At 35.6% G+C, this 19,249-nt stretch overlaps 1 protein-coding gene across 3 annotated transcripts in view; it reads left to right on the top strand.

Moving 5' to 3' along the window:
• SSR1 (signal sequence receptor subunit 1) overlaps positions 1-19,249 on the top strand; it is a 36,846-nt gene that overhangs the window by 333 nt on the left and 17,264 nt on the right. For 2 of the 3 annotated variants that reach the window (XM_045841659.1, XM_045841660.1), the window contains exons 2-7: positions 2,329-2,441; positions 7,655-7,742; positions 9,073-9,335; positions 10,893-10,969; positions 11,607-11,685; positions 13,273-13,366. In XM_045841659.1, the coding sequence (XP_045697615.1) occupies positions 2,329-2,441; positions 7,655-7,742; positions 9,073-9,335; positions 10,893-10,969; positions 11,607-11,685; positions 13,273-13,366 (714 nt within the window). Of the gene's footprint in view, positions 1-2,328; positions 2,442-7,654; positions 7,743-9,072; positions 9,336-10,892; positions 10,970-11,606; positions 11,686-13,272; positions 13,367-13,643; positions 13,659-19,249 lie in introns of all 3 variants that reach the window. The other variant, XM_045841658.1, reaches the window with a different exon arrangement.

Here is a 19,249-nt window from a genome sequence, read left to right as displayed (position 1 = left end):
GGGTCCCGCGTGGCATGAGATCCTGTTTGGGGCCTCTGCCGCTTCCACGCGGAGCGCGAGGCTGTGCCGGTGACCTTGCTGGGTGGCCGCCCGAAGGTTTGACTCCCGGACCCGTGTCGGCAACTGTAGTTTGAGCTGGCGGGTCCATTTGGATGAGAAAGAGACGGGGCGAGGGGCACGGCTGAGCCCAGAGCGCGCTACGAGCCGGTTTTATTTCCTCTGGCCGCCACCAGCGCTGCTCCACCCCCATCCCCTCAGCTCTGGGCTGACGTGTCTTTCGTTTCCACGCTAGGAGTTCGTCTTCATTCATTTGCTGAAACCTTTGTTTTCTAGGCACCTAAACTCTTAGAGCACTTTTTATTTTTCTAATGATCTTCCCTTTTATCAGCCCTTGGTCCCTGTGTGTTGCTGGGAGTCGTGTATTTCAGAAAAGCTCCCCATTCTCACCCCACATTGTCCTTCCTATAGTCCCAGGCTGACTGAAGACTCTCTGTGGGATGTCTATTACTTATGCACCTTTTTCTCCTCTCCTTTTTTTTTTTTTTTTGTTGCTGTTTTTGTTTCTTGGAATTACCATGTCCTGAAAAAGTACTGTCTAATTCTAGTTTTATGCTTAGTATTTAGGTTTATTCTTTACAACAGTTAACCTGATTTGAAAATAATTTAGATAGCAGAACACTAAAAATGTGGACACTTGGCTTTTTGCCCTGGTTATATCGTGAACTTCGATCTTTCTCGTCTGTAAATTGTAGTCTGACTAAATGATCACTAGAATTCCTAGTTGAAGCAAGCTCTGTGGCATAATGATAGTGACAAGTATCCACAAGTTTTGCAAAGAAAAGTGAAGTGACTCGCTTCTGTTTAGTGAGTACAAAACCAAGTGTGAAAATTAATCAGAACTTTTAATTCATTTGCAGATTGAGGGGTTCTTTTCCTTCATTAATTGCTTGCTGGTTGGTTTTCAGTTCGTTTTGATTTTGTTTTTTAAAGATAAATTGCCAGTTTTACTGTATAGAATCCAGACTGTGCTTTTTTCAGGCTTTAAAATTTTTCTTAAAAAGAAACATCAGTTTCTATAATGAACTGGGTATGCTTAAACTTTTTTGTGTGAGAATTAGTTTTTCTTTCAAAAGATGTTTCCTCTTAAATTTTTCCAGTTGAAAATTATTAGATTTCATAGGCACAAAATTGTTACTGGTTAACATTAAAATAGTTTAATATCCACTGAAAGGTAGGATGAAAAGCCATTAAGTCTCAGTCCTGAAATTTAAATACAGCTTTATTATGTCATACCTAGATGTTCTTCTTATTGGCTTTTTATTTCTTTGTGTTTTCCTTTTTTTTTTTTCTTGGTCTTTTTCCTTACCAGTTTTTAAAAATGTTTTGTTCAGGAAGAGGTAGGACTGAAAAGACTTAACATGCCTGGTCCTTACTATATAGTTTCTCTTGGGTATTGCAGCATATGCACATGCTTCCTTTCCCACATTTTTTCCTCTTTGCTGAATTGCCACATCATCATTCTTCCTGAGACATATTGGAGGAGTTGCTAGATCTTTGAAATTTCTTTTGAAGGTCTTGTCTGAAATAGATTTAATAAGACTTATTTAGAATACTTTTGTATATAAAATTAGAATTTATAATTTCATGGCATTATAGTTCTGTTTAACTTTTATTTTCATATTAAGTGTAGAGGATTTAAAGAGTATCATATTTGAAGCCATATGCAAAAATAAATGCATGCTTTCTTGGCTACCAACCCTGAAGTTGATAGTATAGGGTTTTTTACTAAATGATATGTTTCATATAAGCTAGTTTTTACATGGATGCCACACAGATGTTTGTTCCTTGGAATTACATGCAGTAAAGTTCTAAGAGTTTGAGTTGTAATCAACTCTAATGACAGTGTTTCTTGCCTAGATATTAAGATCGCTTATTTCCTTCAGACATGAGTATTTTTGTTTCATTTTTGTATTGTTAATGACAGATTAAATTTTGGGATTTCTTTTAAAACTGTTATTTTTATTCACTTAACAAAATTGTTTAAAGTTCTTTATTTGAAATTTAAGGCATCTTTAGTTTCAGGAGTTCATTTTTTCAACTTTTAGGTGCTTTTTAAAAATTAAACAGCATTTCCCATTAAAATTAACATGCAGTTAAGACTACTAAAATAACATCATATGAATATTCTTACATGCATTATAATTTGATATCATGCAAGTAAACTTTGTGATTGAATTGCTCCAAGAGGAAATTTTTGTTGAATATTGTTGAAGTGAAAAATATTAGTTAACTTCAGGGTAGTTAACTGCTTGTTTTATATTTTGTTAGGCTTAGTAGCAGCAGCTCAGGATCTTACAGAAGATGAAGAAACAGTGGAAGATTCAATAATTGAAGATGAAGATGATGAAGCAGAAGTGGAAGAAGATGAACCCACAGATTTGGTTAGTGTGATGTATGATTTAATGCATATATATATCTAAAATGTATCCTTTTTATTCTTAAAAATTCTTTATAAAGAATTTTTAAGAATAAAAATATAAGAATTCTTATATAAGAATTCTTATATAAGAATTCTTTTTATTCTAAAATCAAATTCTTGATTTTAGCAGCTTCCATGTTATTGTTGTTACTGTGATTGGGGTATGGATTGAAATTGGGAGAATAGAGGTCAGTCATTGGGATGGATCTTTAGAATTTTCTGGAACAGGCAGAGAGATCGTCTCTATGAGGGTAATAGCATAGCGGTAATAGATCTGGACCATTTGTTGATAGATTTGGGATACATACTGCTTAGCTTTCTGACCTTGGGTAGCTTGTCTCTCTAAATCTGAGTTTCTTTTTTTAATTTCTCTCCGTAAGCAAATACTTATGTGCCCAGCTATGTGCCAGGCACTGTTCTGGATGCTAGGGGTGAACAAACCAGATGTGTTCTTTGCTGTCATGGAGTTCATATTCTTGGAGCAGTGTCTATGTGTTTTGGTGGCAGGGCATGAGGAGCAGACAATAAAAAATATATGCAATGTGTTCTGTGAATAGTAAAGGGCCTAGAGAAGATCTGCCCTGGCTGGTGTGGCTCAGTGGACTAAGTGCTAGCCTGCAAACCAAAAGGTCACTGGTTGGATTCCCTGTCAGGGCACATGGTCCTGTGTTGGGGGCGTGTCAGAGACACTGATTGATGTTTCTTGAATACACTGATGTTTCTCTCCCTTTCTTTCTCCCTCCCTTCCTCTCTCTCTAAAAATAAATAAAGAAGCTGATAGGGATAAAGTATGAATTACAAGCAAACTGCAAAGAGGAGGTCAAGGACTGCTGCATTCTGGCAGAGAAGCTGGGGGGCAGTGCTGTCATGTCCCTGGAGGGCAATCCTTTGTGAGCCCCCTCCAGCCCTATGCCTGGAGCATCTGGCCACTGGAGATCTGCCTGTGAGGACTGCAGGCTGCCCACTTCCTGCCAGACCAGAGGGGCTGGGGGGATCCCAGCAGGGGAACAGCAGTCCCTTCACCCAGTTTCTGAACAGCCCACCACCCCCTGGACCTTCCTTTTTCCCTTCACCCCTGACAGTTTTGGCCTTTCCAAACCGTTTTAAAATTTTGTTTGTTTATTTTACAGAGGGGAAGGGAGGGAGAAAGAGAGGGAGAGAAACATCAATGTGAGGTTGCCTCTCATATGTCCCTTGTTGGGGTCCTGGCCTGCTACCCAGGCAAGTGCCCTGACTGGGAAACAAACCAGTGACCCTTTGGCTCTCAGGCTGGCGCTCAATCCACTGAGCCACACCAGCCAGGGCAGGGGCCTGTATTTTAATGACACCCTAACTCCCTGCCTGTTCCTGCCCTGTCCCATACTGCCAACTTCTATCTGCAGTAGTGACTCTGTGCTTTTCTGTTTAGTTCTGTGTATAAATGGAATGTTGTGGAGATGAACCCTTCGCATGCCACCTGGCTTACTTCCTCTTTTCTACCTGGTGGTGGCCACTCCTGGAAGCAGGACCAGTGAGGGACCTTCAATTAAAAAAAAAACAAAACATACAGCTGACACTTTTATTATAAAATAGTATGATAGAGCTTTGAGCTAGAATAAGGATTATTGCAGCATGCTTCTAGCTAATTTCATTTCCTCTCTTGGATTGTTATACTCTGCGCTACACAGATATTTTTTTCTTTCTCTTTTCATTATGCCATACTTGAATCTAGAAATGTTTGTGATTCTAGATTTTACTTTTTTTCTGGAGATTAAACCATGTCCTTATTTTTCTGTTATGTTGACATCAGAATAATTAGCCTTGTATATAGATACTGCTTCTCTTTTGACATAGCATTTTTTGGGAGTAAGCTAATCTGCGTGCTGTTTTGTTGATTTTTAAATTACCGTTTTCATGCATCTACATATTGTTTTATTTTATTATAATATCCCTACTAATTTTTGTCCTTTTCTAATTCTCCCTCTTTTAAGACACCTTTACTGATTATTACTACGTGTCAAGCTTTTCACATATATGTATACCCATACTTTTAGGGTTTATATTAGGGTCTGCATCTTTGACCCAGTTGTTTGATGTACTACTTTAACTAGGTCAGTGCGTTCCTCCATCACTATTGGTAACAAAAACTTGAGTGTTCTAAAAGTGCCACTTGTGGTAAGATAAATTGGAGTGAACATTAGGAGGGGAATCTATTCAGAAATTGAGTATTAGAGTTGACGTTTAGGGCTTTGAAATGTGGGCATGCATAGAAATTTAGTAATAGATGATATTGTTATAACCACTTTTCTGAAATTCAGCTCTCTAGCTTTGAAATGTATTTATTGTGGAGGAAAAGAGTAAAGAAGGAAACTGTTAGATCTTTGCTATAGTTACAGTTTAGCCAGAACTTTTCTATGCCTTGATCATATCTCTTGTCTTAGGAACTGTTAGAGTTGAAAGAGTAACTCAAACTGTCCACTCCATACCATGACCAATGAGTTCAAAAGTGTTAGTATCCTTTGCTGTGTTGCTTTTCTCAAATCAGAAAATGGCTAGGGAAAATTGAAGCAGGAAGGCAGGGAAAGTGTTTCCTTCCTTTAGACTAAGTTGGTACCAGCAGTGGTAGGTTTGTGTGGAACCCTGTAAAGTAAAAAAGATAGGCCCTTAGGGCAAGAGTGGCTAGAAAAGTTACCTCCAGAACTGAGGGCCCTAGAATTTATCCTGTTATTGTTGTTCCCCATGATTATCAACTTGTATACACTTGCCTTAGGTATCAAGGAATGGGAAGTTATGGTAGGATCCTTTGCCACTGGCCCTATCTCTGGAGTCAAGGGACAGAAGGGAGATTTTCCTAAGATCTGAGATACCAACAGCTGGTTTAGATGCAAGTTATTGGTTTAAAAGTTTGCGCTGAAAACTTTTTTAAGTCACCTTGGGCTTTTTTACCCTCTTGACTATCCTTTTTAGTCTCTAAAGCTGTAGGTTGCAATGTAGCTTGTCATCATTCTTTGAAAGTATTTTTCTTAACAAGTGATAGTAATTTTTTTGTTTTGATTGTTAAAACAAGCACTATAGTAGTGATACTAACATAAAAAATATTGGTATTATTTAAAATAGATAATACATTTAAGTGGATTAGAATTTAAAAAGTTAAAGGTATATAGTGAAAAGTTTCTCTTGTATACCTGCATTCCAGGTGCTAAGGTCATCTCAACAGTACTGCCAGTTTCTTTACTGTCCTGGGGATAACCTGTCATAGCCAAAATATTTTAGAGTACAACCAGGTAACACGTACTAAGCAATATACATCTTATCCTATGTTAATTAGCTATAAAATAAATGAGTTATTTACTTTTACTTCCATATACTTTCCAGTTCTTCACAACTATTATTCCATACATTTACCACCTTCAATTTCTGATATCAGTCCTCTTCATTCTTAGCAACATTGACTTCAGTGTCAGAAAGTGAAGGCCATGAAGGATGAACTCCATCAAGTTTTTAAGTTTATACTTCACCCGTCCTTTCTACATTTTCTTTACCAGCATGCTTCTTGAAATCGCAAACTAGTTTTTCTCTTGTGCTCATTTCACATTTGTTCTCTAAGTTGATCAATTGCCTATATTTGGTAAAAATGTTCTCGCTAAGTCACCAGTGACCTAATTGCCAAATTCTGGGTGTGTTTGCCATTGTTACCTGTTTGAACCCTTTTTACAATTGCAGGCCACCCTTTTCTTGAGTCCCTTCATGTTAGCTTCTGCTGCAGCCCTCTTAGTTTTCCCTGCCCAGTTACTGCTGCTTCATCTCTACCTTCTCTCCTCTGCTCACCCCTTTAGTGTTGATGAGACCTGTGGTTTCAGCCACCCCCCCCCCCCCTTTATATTGATGACTTTCAGGTCTCATTTTTGGCCACCTATTTTACAGTTACTGAGCTTTATACCTGTATTTGCTTCATTGTTGCAGTATAGCACCATCTGGATGCTCAAATTTTGTATGTCCAAAATGGAATTCAGTATATACCATCCATCCCACCTGCATAAACTTTCTTGTTTTGATACAGCTCTAGTGATTCAAACTTGTGCCTTGCTACTTTTCTTTTTGTTGCACAACCCATTAATCAAATCTTAGAGATGGTTTCTCTTAACTGTTTGTCAAGTATACCCTTCTTCATTATTACAGCTTATGGTTTCTGTGTTTGGTCTCTTTCCTACTTGTGGGTGTCTTTTCTGAAAAGCAGAAATTCACTAACTCTTGTAAAATGAATGCTGTCACTAAGGATACTTAAAACCCAGAATTGCACAGTCATGAAACTGATGTTTGAGTGTCTTCTCTCATAAGCATATGGACTGGGTGTGGAAAAGTCTTAAATTGTAAGATAGTCTTTGCCTTTGAGAATTCTGTCTATTGAGAAAATTATTTTACATAAATGAAAAAGTTAAATACTAATAAAAAGTGGGATCCTTAAGCATCCTGATTTATTAAGGGCATGGACACTTCAAATATGTGAATCTTTTTGTAAGCCTTAGTGATGATGGGAGAAATGCCTGAGGTTTAAAGTATTAAACTAAAATTTGGTCACATTTTTTAACATTATTCTTGAGGTGTAATTTATGTCTTTGTAGGCTGATAAGGTGCTCTAGAACAGGGTCAGCAAAATGTGGCTGCACGCCAAATCCAGTTTTGCCTGTCTTTTATGTAATGTGTATATCTGCTTTTACACTGTAGCCACATAGAAAGCAGCCACAGAGTCAAATAGTTGCAGCAGGGACCTTGTGGTTCTCAAAGCCAAAAATATTTGCTATCTGGCCCTTTACGAGAAAAGTTTACCAACCCACACTCCAGAACCTTGCAGTTCAACGTGTGGTTTGAGTAACAGCAACATTAGCATTTCCTGGGTAAATGTTAGAAATAGAGAATTTCAGGCTTCATTGGAGACCTGAATCAGATCTGCAGAATCCTTGGGGATTGGGAATGCACATTACTGTTTGAGATGTATTGATCTAGAATTTTTATTTTAACCAGTGAACTACAGTGAAATCATATACCACTGCTAATCTCCACAAAGCCTGGGAGAGACAATATTTTGTCCCAAATCTTAGTGAACTTGTCATTTCTGAATGATGGAATTCTCCCCACCCCACGCCACCCCCCCCCCCAACCCCCATAGTAATCCCTTTCTAATGTTGTTTTTCTTAGGCAGAAGATAAAGAGGAAGAAGATGTATCTGGTGAGCCTGAAGCTTCACCAAGTGCAGATACAACTATCCTATTTGTGAAAGGAGAAGGTAATAGATACTAGTTTTAACTCAGGTGTAAGGAATTTTTAAAATGACACGGTCACCTTTTTGGGATGTGGTAGTAATGCTTAAGATTCATCTTCCTTTCTTACAAGGTAGTGTAAATATGCATTATGAGAGAACCCTCTTATATAGGTATGAATACCCATGTCTGTAGAGTAGTATTCCTGGCATTTAAATTAAGGGGGGAAAGAAATACTACCCATTTTTTTTAAATCAAGCTGTTTTTATTTTTAATGTTGTTGCAGTATAATTTTCTATCTTTTACTCCCATCCCACCCCACCCACCCAGCCCTCTCCTCCTCCCTCCCATTTCCACCTGCCCCTAGTTTTTATCCATGTGTCCTTTATACTTGTTCCTATAAACCCTTCCCCTTTTCCCCTGAAATACCCTCTCTTATCCCCTCCCCTCTGAACACTGTCAGTCTGTTCTCTATTTCAGTGTCTTTGGTTATATTTTGCTTGTTTCTTTGTTTTGTTGTTTAGGTTCCTGTTAAAGGTGAGGTCATACGGTATTTGTCTTTCACCGCCTGGCTTATTTCACTTAGCATAATGCTTTCCAGTTGCATCCATGCTGTTGCAAAGGAAAATAACACCCATTTTAACTAGAAAGTTAAATATTCTTTTGAAAGAAACTGTTTTTAAAAACTGCCACAATAAAGTAACTCATATTTTGAGTGGAACATTAAATCTTTATAATTTGGACTTGGGCGGAACCTAGATTTTATTAAAAGAAAATAAATAATGGCCTATATGTCAGTATTCTCAGTACTTTGCATGTATTATTTAACCCTAACAGAAATCCTGTGAGGTTGGTTACTATTGCTAAACTGAGATTTAGAGATGTTAACAGCTTGTTCAGGGTTACCCAGTGGTAAATAGAATGTGGAGACAGGATTCAGACACAGACCCATCTGACCCCAAAGCCTGTGCTGTGCTCTACTGGGTGAAACTCAGCTCTGTAGGCTACAGTGTAATTGAAGACTTATTATTTGAAGTTATAAATTTTCCTCTGCCTTCTTAAGTTTTGTGTTTTATTCCCATGTACATTCCAACTTTATGCCTAGAAAAAGTATAATTTTATTAAGAGAGTCCTCTCCCCTCCCCCATTTATTTTTGTAGCTCCATCTTTGGGTCTTACCTTCAAATTTACATTTTGACTAATTGCTCAAAGTGGATAGGGATTGCTTGATTTTATTTTAATGTTCTAACATAATATAATTTCGTCGAGCCTCTTAGACATGTCAACTGTTTATTTTATACCCTTTGAACATTTTGTAATCTGTCTCTTTGTTTTGTTTTTTTCCTTTTTTCTTAGATTTTCCAGCAAATAACATTGTGAAATTCCTGGTAGGCTTTACAAACAAGGGTACAGAAGATTTTATTGTTGAATCCCTAGATGCCTCATTCCGTTATCCTCAGGACTACCAGTTTTATATCCAGAATTTCACAGCTCTCCCTCTGAACACTGTAGTGCCACCCCAGAGACAGGCAACTTTTGAGTACTCCTTCATTCCTGCAGAGCCCATGGGCGGACGACCCTTTGGTTTAGTCATCAATCTGAACTACAAAGATTTGAATGTAAGACCCTCTAAACTTTCTCTTTTTTTTTATTAGAGATGGGTGAGGACAATTGAGATTTGAATATTTTTGTATTTACTTGTTCAAGTGCCTGTTTTGTGGTTTAAACTGTCAGGTACCAGAGAGGCAAAGAAAAATTGTCTCTGTCTTAAAGCCTACAATCTGCTGGAGGAGATGGGTGTAAACAGGCAATATCACAGTATGATAAGTGACATATTCTAGAGATAAGTGTAAGATGCTAAAGTATAAAGTAGAAGTGACTTGAGCTGGATCTTAAAAGAAAGTAAAGCACACAATAGAGTCTACTATTTTTAATACAGTTTTAGAAGTCAAGTTTATGGTTTATGTCAACGAAATAGCCTAATATAAGCTCTGTTGTCTTTCTTACAATTTTTAATGTTATGGTATATATTTAGTGAACAAATGAGAGAAGCCCACCACAATTGTACTGCTGGGAGTTGACCTCTAGATGCTAGCTATTATGTCCACCTGCAGATAAGAGCATATCTAAAGCATTCCCTTTTCAGGAAGCTTTCAGAGAAGAAAATTTTATCCCATTTGGAAGCTTATTCAAACTTTTATCATCATGTAGTGTCAAGTGTTTACCTTATATCTTAGTTAAATTTCTTGTGCTGCAATTAAGCTTTCCCTTTTTAAAAAAAATTACTTAGAGATTAGAATGGGTTTTATCCTTTCTTCAAAATAGCATATTAAGCTTTTTTTTAACATTATAGTTTAAGTGACTTGAAGAATTATATATTTCATCTTGTTTTCAAACAGAAAACTTAATCCAACAGGCATGTTTGTAGTTTCAGTTCCATTTTAAATATTAGTTTCATGAGTGTATTCTGATTCTTGGAATTACGAACACAGAAGTGCAAACTGCCAGATCTTGAAGTAAAACTTACATAAATAGAGTTTAGCAATAAGTAACACTTTTTAAAAACTACCTTTGCACCAAGCATCAAACACTGAAAATGGCTATCTATGTATTGTTCCAGTGTTTGAAAACTGAAATTGTCTTGAACTAACAAAATTGTTTTAATATCACAGCAGAAAAATATTTTGATATTGAAAATTACTAACCCATTTATTACAAAGAAATTGATTTCCAACCCATTGTTAATTTAAAACATGAATTTGACTTGTTCAGATCTAGTTCTTAAAATGATCTTCTTCTACTGTACATGTTTGTGCTCTTTCTGTCTTGTTTTGAAGGGTTACACGCAACAGAAACACTATTTGTAAGAGTGTTCTGTGGGCTTCGTTTCATTCTACACATTTTAACTTTCCCCCCGCCCCCAAAAGAAAATGGGGACAACCTTGGCCGAGTTGTAGCCATTTTTATTTTGTAGGAGAAAGTAATAAGCTTCATAATGTTCAATCCCTGACACTGAATTAGTGCTATTAGATGACTTTGTCAAGTCTTATATTCTAAGTGATAAAAAAAGCTATCATTATCTATATCTTACAGTGATGGTTTTAAGAACTCTTGTAGGCTTTCATTGTTGCAATGCATTTCAGATTTGGGTTTTTTGGGGTTTTTTTTCCTAACAGGGCAATGTATTTCAAGATGCTGTCTTCAATCAAACAGTTACAATTATTGAAAGAGAGGATGGGTTAGATGGAGAAACGTAAGTGAAAGTTGAAATACATAGATCTTGATCTCCTTAAGTAGGACTGGAAGGCTTGCTCCTGTCAGCTTACCTTTATTAAATGATGAAAATGGAATGGACTAGAGATTTTGTGAAATCCTAATTAGGTAAATTCATACTTTAGATGATGCTTATAATTATTAATACCAAGTCAGGAAAGGAAGTTGAAACTGACAATAATTTGTTGAAAAAAGATAACTTTGGCTTTCCATTCTTCCCCTCTTCTAAAATCTTTTTCACCCCATTCTCTTAAGCTGATCACTAGCCCAATTTAAGTTGCATGCCTCAAAAATTGCCATTGGAAATGTCAATTATAAGATTTTATCTTAAAAATTCTGTTCTTTGTAAGTGATGAATTAAAGAAATTTATAAAATTTATTACCTGAATCTAAATTGAATTTAAAATATTGTATCCCTTTTACCAACAAGTTATTTGGAAAGCTTATATAGTGTTGCATTATAGATGTAATTATGGTGTTTTTTATAAGTTACATAGTGTTAGCATTATAGATGTAATTAGCTATGGTGTTTTTTATAAGTTAAAACAATTATAGTTTTAATTATCTGTGATATTTCCTTTGAATTAAGGAATTTTTATTTTCTCCTTTTGTATTAGTATCTTTATGTATATGTTCCTTGCGGGTCTTGGGCTCTTGGTTGTTGTTGGCCTTCATCAACTCCTGGAATCTAGAAAGGTAATTATGGGTGAATGACTCTTATAGCCAAAAGTTGTTAACAGTACTAAATTAAGTTCAGTCCAGTTATTTGTGGCTTCTTGCTTTCACTGTAAGTTTATATATTTACAGGTTTGTTGTACCTTTTAAAATGAAACATTGGATATGTGACCTGGATTCATTCAGGCTTTTGTACACATGTGCAATGTGTCCTTAGACTGTACCCTCCAGAGCGAGCTTTACTTTCTTATGTTGAAACTCTAAATTGTGCTAGAATTCTTTCTTCTTATACTCTGACATCAGATTTTATTTTTCTGTTCACTGTACTTCATGGATATGCTATTTTATCTGTTAGCACTGAAGCTTTTATATTTGCTTCAGTACTCTTTAACTATAGAAGTAATTCCTAATTAGCAATTAAGTGAGTCTTTTCATTTGAGAAAGAATGAATTTGGCTGTATTTGTCCTATCAGTCTGACTTCTGTTTTCTTGTGAGTATAATAAAGAGGTAACACTGAACCCCCTGCTACAATATAATCATGGTTTCTCTCTCTGGACATGGTAGCTAGTTTCACCACAGTCCTCATCTCACTCCCTGGCCCTACAAAACAAAATAAATCCACTCATACTATTTCTTCCGTGGGAGAGTATGACATGACATGATTTGTGTCAAATATTAATGCTCACTGGACCCTTACATTAAAATTAACAATAAGTGTTACTACTAAGCACTAGCTCTTTAAAAGAGAAATAATACTTAGTGTTTAAATGTTAGTTTCTGTAACTTTCTTCGCCTCATTTTCACAATAGTTGGTGCTTTTGCTATAAATTTATATATTAGGTATGATGGCATCTTCAGTTTCTTCCCATTTGAAGCCATTTTTAAAAAGTAGCTGTGGTTACCTTTCTGTATATTCAGAATCTAATTTTTGGACCATATATTTAATACTCTCTTAGGTAAATAATTAGGGGTTTTGCTGTTTTTTAAGAGCAGGGCTAAATAATATAATTGAATTATTTTTAAACTTTCTAGCAGTTTTAATACAAAAAGTCTAGGGACAAAGTTTTAGTTTGTTAGCTTAAATGAGATTTTATGTTTTTATTTTATTTTATCTATGCCACCTGTTTCAGTGTATTTAATTAACAATGCAGGAATCTGCCTACGTGCAACCTTTCAGGAATTTATCCTGAATTTTGTGGAATGTAAAAATAAATGTATTCCTTAACATTTATTTTTATTTTTTTTAATATTTTGTGTATTCTTTAACATTTAAAAGGGAAAAATAGTCGTTGTATGTAGAAAGTCTTGATAACATGTGAAACTTTATAGCAGAGGAAAATGTCTTTAAAGCCTGAAAATAAATCATTGTTTGAAGATCTCTTCCTTATTACTTATTCTTTATAGTTGGTGTAAGACGTGATTGCCCTTCATTGATTAATAAAAACTTGGATAGGTGTATGCTTTAAAACAAAGAGAAAACATATTTTTCTATAAAGATATTTAAGTAGCTTGATAGGTAGCTAAAGATACTTAAGTAGTCTGTTTTTAAAATTACAGTAAACAATACAATGAAACTCCTTTAAAATACTGTTTTGATGTTCTCTTAGCGCAAGAGACCCATACAGAAAGTAGAGATGGGTACATCAAGTCAGAATGATGTTGACATGAGTTGGATTCCTCAGGAAACTTTGAATCAGATCAGTAAGTACTCTAACTTGGCTGGGAACTTTTTCTCTGAAATGGAGATTAAATATTTTAGATTTAGCAAAAGTGCTTGGTCATTGCTATTTAACACTTAATCTTTTCCATTTCTTGTACAGAATCTAGTATAATATGGCTAATGAGTACTTTAAAATTTTGTTCTGTATAGTATTTTTACATTGTAATTTAGAAATGCTTCCATATCTGCAGTTTACATACAAATGTGTGAATTCTCTTTCTAACCTTTTCCTGTCTCTCTTCTTTCCTGTTGCTTCAGTGCAAAGTAGAAGAGGTGAGGCGATTAATTTTTTAATGGGGTTTGCTATGTATTGGGGGCTCTACTTTACAGTAAGTTTAATAAGTAATAAAACAGTTTTTTAGCACTGTATTTGTTGGAAAAACTGCTAACTACCCAGAATAGTTTGAAAAATAAACCTAAAGTATTGCATGATAGTTTCCTTAACAGATTTATTTCAATTTTATTACATATGCAACTAGTTAGAATATTAATCTTTATAAAAGAGTAGAAGTTTTTCTCCAATTGTAAATGAACTTTTTAAAAATATTTATTGTAAAGGTAATAAGGCCTCATTGTAAAAATGAAAGAGTACAGAAGCGAAAAGCTAATATCACCTTCTGGATCCACTGGTTCAATTTCCATAAGTAATTGGCATTTGCTTGTTATTCTAAGTATTTTCTATACATATGTCAACTTATGTGTCTATTGTTTTTATTTTACACAGCTGGCATTGTATCTCACATGTACAATGAGTTTTCATGCTTTGGATATCTTTGTGATAGTTACTTATTTGATGCTTTTGTTCTTTTTAATAACTAGATAGTATTTTATATAAATGTGTCATGATAGATTAAATCCATTCTGTATTGAAGTATGTTATTTTGAGCTTTTCAATCTTAAAATTAAACCTGTAATGAGGAAGCTTGTCATACAGCTATTAAGAGGTGGAGCCAGGTTAATTACTGCTTTTTGAATTTGATAGTATGCTGGAACAGAAAGTTAATGATGCTCACGGTATTTAGCATAGTTCATAACCTATATTTTAATGGGAATATACTGTTAAAAAAAAAAGGAGGTGGAGCCAATACTCAGATGAGTTTGTGCAACTAAATGCTGTGCTGTGCTACCTAAAGTGGTAGTATAATAAAAGTGAGTGAAGCAGAATGATCAAATAGTACTCAGTGTTCATATGTAAGCGTTTATTTAAAAAACGCTAATGAAGATTCTTATTTTTAAATTTATGGGGTTTAAAAAATTATTCATGTGTATTGCAAAATGATTACCACAGTAAGTCTAGTTAACATCCATCAGTACACATAATAGTAAATTTTTTTCTTATGATGAAAACTTAAGATCTACTCTCTTAGTAGGTTTCAAATATACACTATAGTATTGTTAACTATAGTCACCATAATAAGCATGACACTCCATGACTTATTTTATAACTGGAAAGTTGTACCTTTTGACCCCCTTCACCCATTTTTCCCATTCCCCACACAGGATAATTTCTAAAAAGTAGAACAGTTAGATCTAAAATTATGCATTTTTAAGGAAAGTATCTGATTTATTTCCCAAAATACAGTGCCGATCTATATTCTCACCATTGTACATACAATATTGCCTGTTTCTCCTCTACTCTCACTTATCATTCTCAGGTATTATCAAATGTTTTAATCTGTCAATGATAAAAATGATGTCTTTTTTTATTACAATTTTAATATTTCTTTTCCTGTGAATTCAAGGCTTTTCTTGGTTTACAGATTGTTTTGCTTACAAATTTGTTTGCAAATTGAATTGTTTTCTTTATTTCCATATTATTCAGTGAACTCTAGTGAAACAAAATTACTGCATAGTAGGTGCTTTATTAAAAGTGGGTACAAAGTCCCAGGCTGAATGGTTCAGTTGGTTAGAGCATCGTCCAGTACACCAGGGCACATACAATAATCAACCACTGGGAATCATCGTAAAAGATGCAGAATGGCTGAGCCCACAAAAAAAAAAAAAAAAATGGGCCTCCTAAATGGTCCCCTGGACCTCTCAACAACCATTCCTGTCGCCTGCAATCCCCGAACAGGTCCATCATATTGTGCGTGTTCTGAATTGATTATGGAGGAAGAATCTGAGTCTGATAATGAGACTCCTTCCTCAGATGTTTCAGAACTGATAGCTGCAGAAGTTACCACAGAAAAAGTAACTGCTGCAAGAACAATTAGGAAGACAAGCAATAAGCCATTTGATGGTGAGTCAAGCGATGAAAATGCCATCCATGACAAGTCTGCCTCAATATTAGAGCAGTTGGAGAAGAAAATTGACAATCTGCATTCAGACGGCTAAGCATTGCAAACAATTGAAGTTTCTGAATAGTAAGATGACATTACTGGAAACTAGGGTTGGCAAAGTCCGAAGAGATGTTTCTTTCATGTACTCACGGTCAATGCAAGGAACCGCACGAAAGGATGCCTTCTACCCAAGTGAAGTAACGTGAAACTAGGCCTTCTCCTGCTGAAGCTGCCTCTGCCATACTACCTCAGAGTACAGAGGAAGATTTCTTCAAGATGTGAAAGAATGGTTCACATATACATGCACTGAGCCAGCAGTTAGGTTCTGCTACTAAATACAACCAAACCTTTAATGCCTTGAAGACACACCCCTATCACAGCCATTGTGCATCACAATCATCAAAAATAAAAATAACAATCAATGAATGCATAAAGAAGTAGAATAACACACTGATATTTCTCCCTTTCTCTCTTTAAAAATCAATAATTAAAATTTTAAAAAATAGAAGTGGGTACAAAGTAATGAGAACACAGGAGGGCCTTCCCCCTGTAGGACAGTAGGGAAATCATTCACAGGAATTGACATTTGACGAGAGCTTTGAAAAGTTAGGTGAGGAGTCTTCAAAGTTTTATGTGCTATATGCTAAGGACTTCTAGCTTTTCCTTCTAGGTTTTTTACAACATCAGATAACTTTAAAGTAGAGAAATAACAAATTTATGTTTTAAAAGAAATTGGCAGTTTTGTGGAGGATGAATAATAAGCAGGAGCTACTGGAAAATGATTTTTTTAAAAAATATAAGATATTATTAGGGCCTCAGTAAGCTAAGACAGCAGTGATGGGAGTGAAAGTGAGAAGAAAGATGTTGCAGCAGTTGAGCAGATCAGGTTTTTGGTGACTGTTTGGATATCTTAGGGAGGAGTGAGAGTACTCTTGAGTTTTGGCAGCCTTGTGGGAAATGATCCTATTGCTGTCAGAGAATATAGGAAGAGGAACAAGTATGCATGAGGAGAGATGAATTTGGATTAGATCTGTTGAATGTGAGGAGCCCATGGAACTCCCAGATAAGGAAGTTGAGTAAGCATTTGAAAGTTGTATTCAGAGCACAAGATATGAAGATGATGGGACATAACAGCATAGGTGGTAGGTGAGGGAGTAAATCATTCTAAGGACAAATTTCTCATATCATCCTGACATTTACCATAGCAGAAAATATCAGGTTGAAATGTACTGTATTTTTAGGATTATATGATGTACCGGACCATAAGATGCACCTAGGTTTTAGAGGAGGAAAATAGGGGGGAAATTTTTGAAGCAAAAAATGTGGTAAAATGTTTAATAACCTGTGACCCTGCTCCACTGCCCCACCCACAGCAAGCCAGGTAAGCTACATTCGGATTATAAGATGCACCCCCCTTTCCTCCCAAATTTGGGGGGGAGTGCGTCTTACAGTCCGAAAATACAGTATACCGTAGTGTCTTTACGATGCATTAGAAGTTTAAAGTCTGTGGTATGTTTAAATATGATTTCTTCAAACATAATTGTATTTTAAATTGAAGTTTCATAGAATTAGGTAAAACTGCATTTGAAAAGCATTAAAAACTGTAATTAAAAACTAAAGTCACTGTAACTGCTATGGAATCTACCTCTTCAAAAGAATTTTTAAATGACATATTGGGAGGGTTTGTTTTATAGTATCTTCCTCCCTGACATAACCTCCCTGACATAATTATACTCACAGAGCAAAATTTGAACCATATATAATTGTGTCTTTAGTTAGCAAGTATTAAGTATATACTATGTCATAATACTCTACTAGGTTCTGAATGGTATGTTAAAAAGAACTTAAAGTTACTGTTTCTTCCAGAATTTACATTTCTTCTTGAGGAAAATAAAGCCACATACATAAAATATTTGAGTAATCAGAGGTAGTAGGTGATTATGTGCTAGAATAAATAATATGCACAACTTATGGAGGCCTTGTTGAAGGAAGAATTGAACTTACACTAGTACCTTGTGTAGACTGGGCATTCATTCTGCAAGGTAAACTGCTGCCTCTGTATTTACTAATGAGAAATTGCTCCTATGAAAAAGCGACTTAACCAAGCTTCACAGCTACATTTGTCTCATTCAAAAGCTGGTATATTTTCCCAGTGAGGCCCAATACTCAAAGATAGGTAGAATTAAAGTCGATAAATACTGTATTTTTTTAACAACACTTGCTTATTTTGCTCAAAATCTGATTGTCCAGCCTGAGTTTGTTTTAGGACCACGTTTCACCACCAAAGACACTTTCATTATTCCTTCTCTTTCCCTGTTTAAGTGAAATTCCTTGTTTTGAGAGGCTTCATAAACAATAAGGTGGCTTCTAAACAGCTTTAAGCTGATCCAGTTATCCAGTTGAGGTGAAAAAATTTATCATATTCAAGCTTACCATTGATAGACATGTTACTGATTAATTTTTGGAATTTGAAAATGGTTGGAAGGCACATAACACATAAAACCACAATCCTTTATTGCTATTACAGCAAACCCTGGGAGCCTGGAGGCCCCAGATGAAGCCTCATGTCCTGGGAAATCAAATAGGGTCCCGAGAGCATTTCAGAAATCAGAGATCTAGAGGTTAAGGAGAAGGGTGTGAAAAAATACTTGGTAGTTGGCAAAAACGTGATTATTTTCTATTTTAGAGTGTAGATTTTTTTATACAAAAGTCACTTTTTAAAGCTTCTGTAATATGAGATACTTTAAATTGCAGATATGACATGTTGATGTAAGAAACATATAAACCTGGAGAAAAAAAAATTAGAGGGTTTATTTGAGGCAAACTAATAATATACCAGTAAGGAAGATCTCAAATGCTCTCCAGAATACACAGTTTGCAGTTTCTTTTCTACATTTGGAGTTACGGAGGGACCTTAAGGAAGGTCACGTGCAGCGGAAGAAAGCAAGGCAAGGAAATCTTTTTACAGGATAGTTAACAAGATTATGTGCCCTTTTGAGGGTGGTTACACTTCTGAGGGGTCTGAAAAGGAAACAAGAACAGTGGGGCAGGGCATTGGTATTTCTAGTACGTTTTCAGGTGACCTCCTGGTCACACTGAGTAATAAGGCTCTAAAAAGTCCAACCTGCCAGATTTGTCTTTTTTCCTGGTTGTCTTCAGCTAAAAGTTATTTAACCTGGAAGATAAATCTATAGGCTTGATTAGACTTAAATTGATCTTTTTGGCTAATAGAATACCTCATCTATTTTCAACCTTTTTCATCTCATAGCACAGATAAACTAATTACAAAAATTCTGTGGCACACTAAAAAATATTTTTTTGCCGATCTGACAAGAAAAAATGGGTAAAATTTTTATTCATTCACACCAGATGACAATTGCGTTGGCTGTTGACTTTTTTTATTTGATAATGTGAGGGAAAAGGGGTCAGTGTCCTGGACTAAATAGTTAGATATTACATGTTTTAAAAATTCTTGAGGCCCACAGGTTGAAAATCTCTGGCATACATCATAGCTCATAAGTATTTCTTCCTATATCACATCAAGTATGTCCCATCATTAGGGGTGCTAAATCGAGCACTTGATTA

This window comes from Phyllostomus hastatus, unplaced genomic scaffold (genome assembly GCF_019186645.2).
Source record: "Phyllostomus hastatus isolate PE091 unplaced genomic scaffold, TTU_PhHast_1.1 phas_contig_37, whole genome shotgun sequence".
NCBI lineage: Eukaryota > Metazoa > Chordata > Mammalia > Chiroptera > Phyllostomidae > Phyllostomus > Phyllostomus hastatus.
This window is presented reverse-complemented; position numbering and strand designations above follow the sequence as displayed.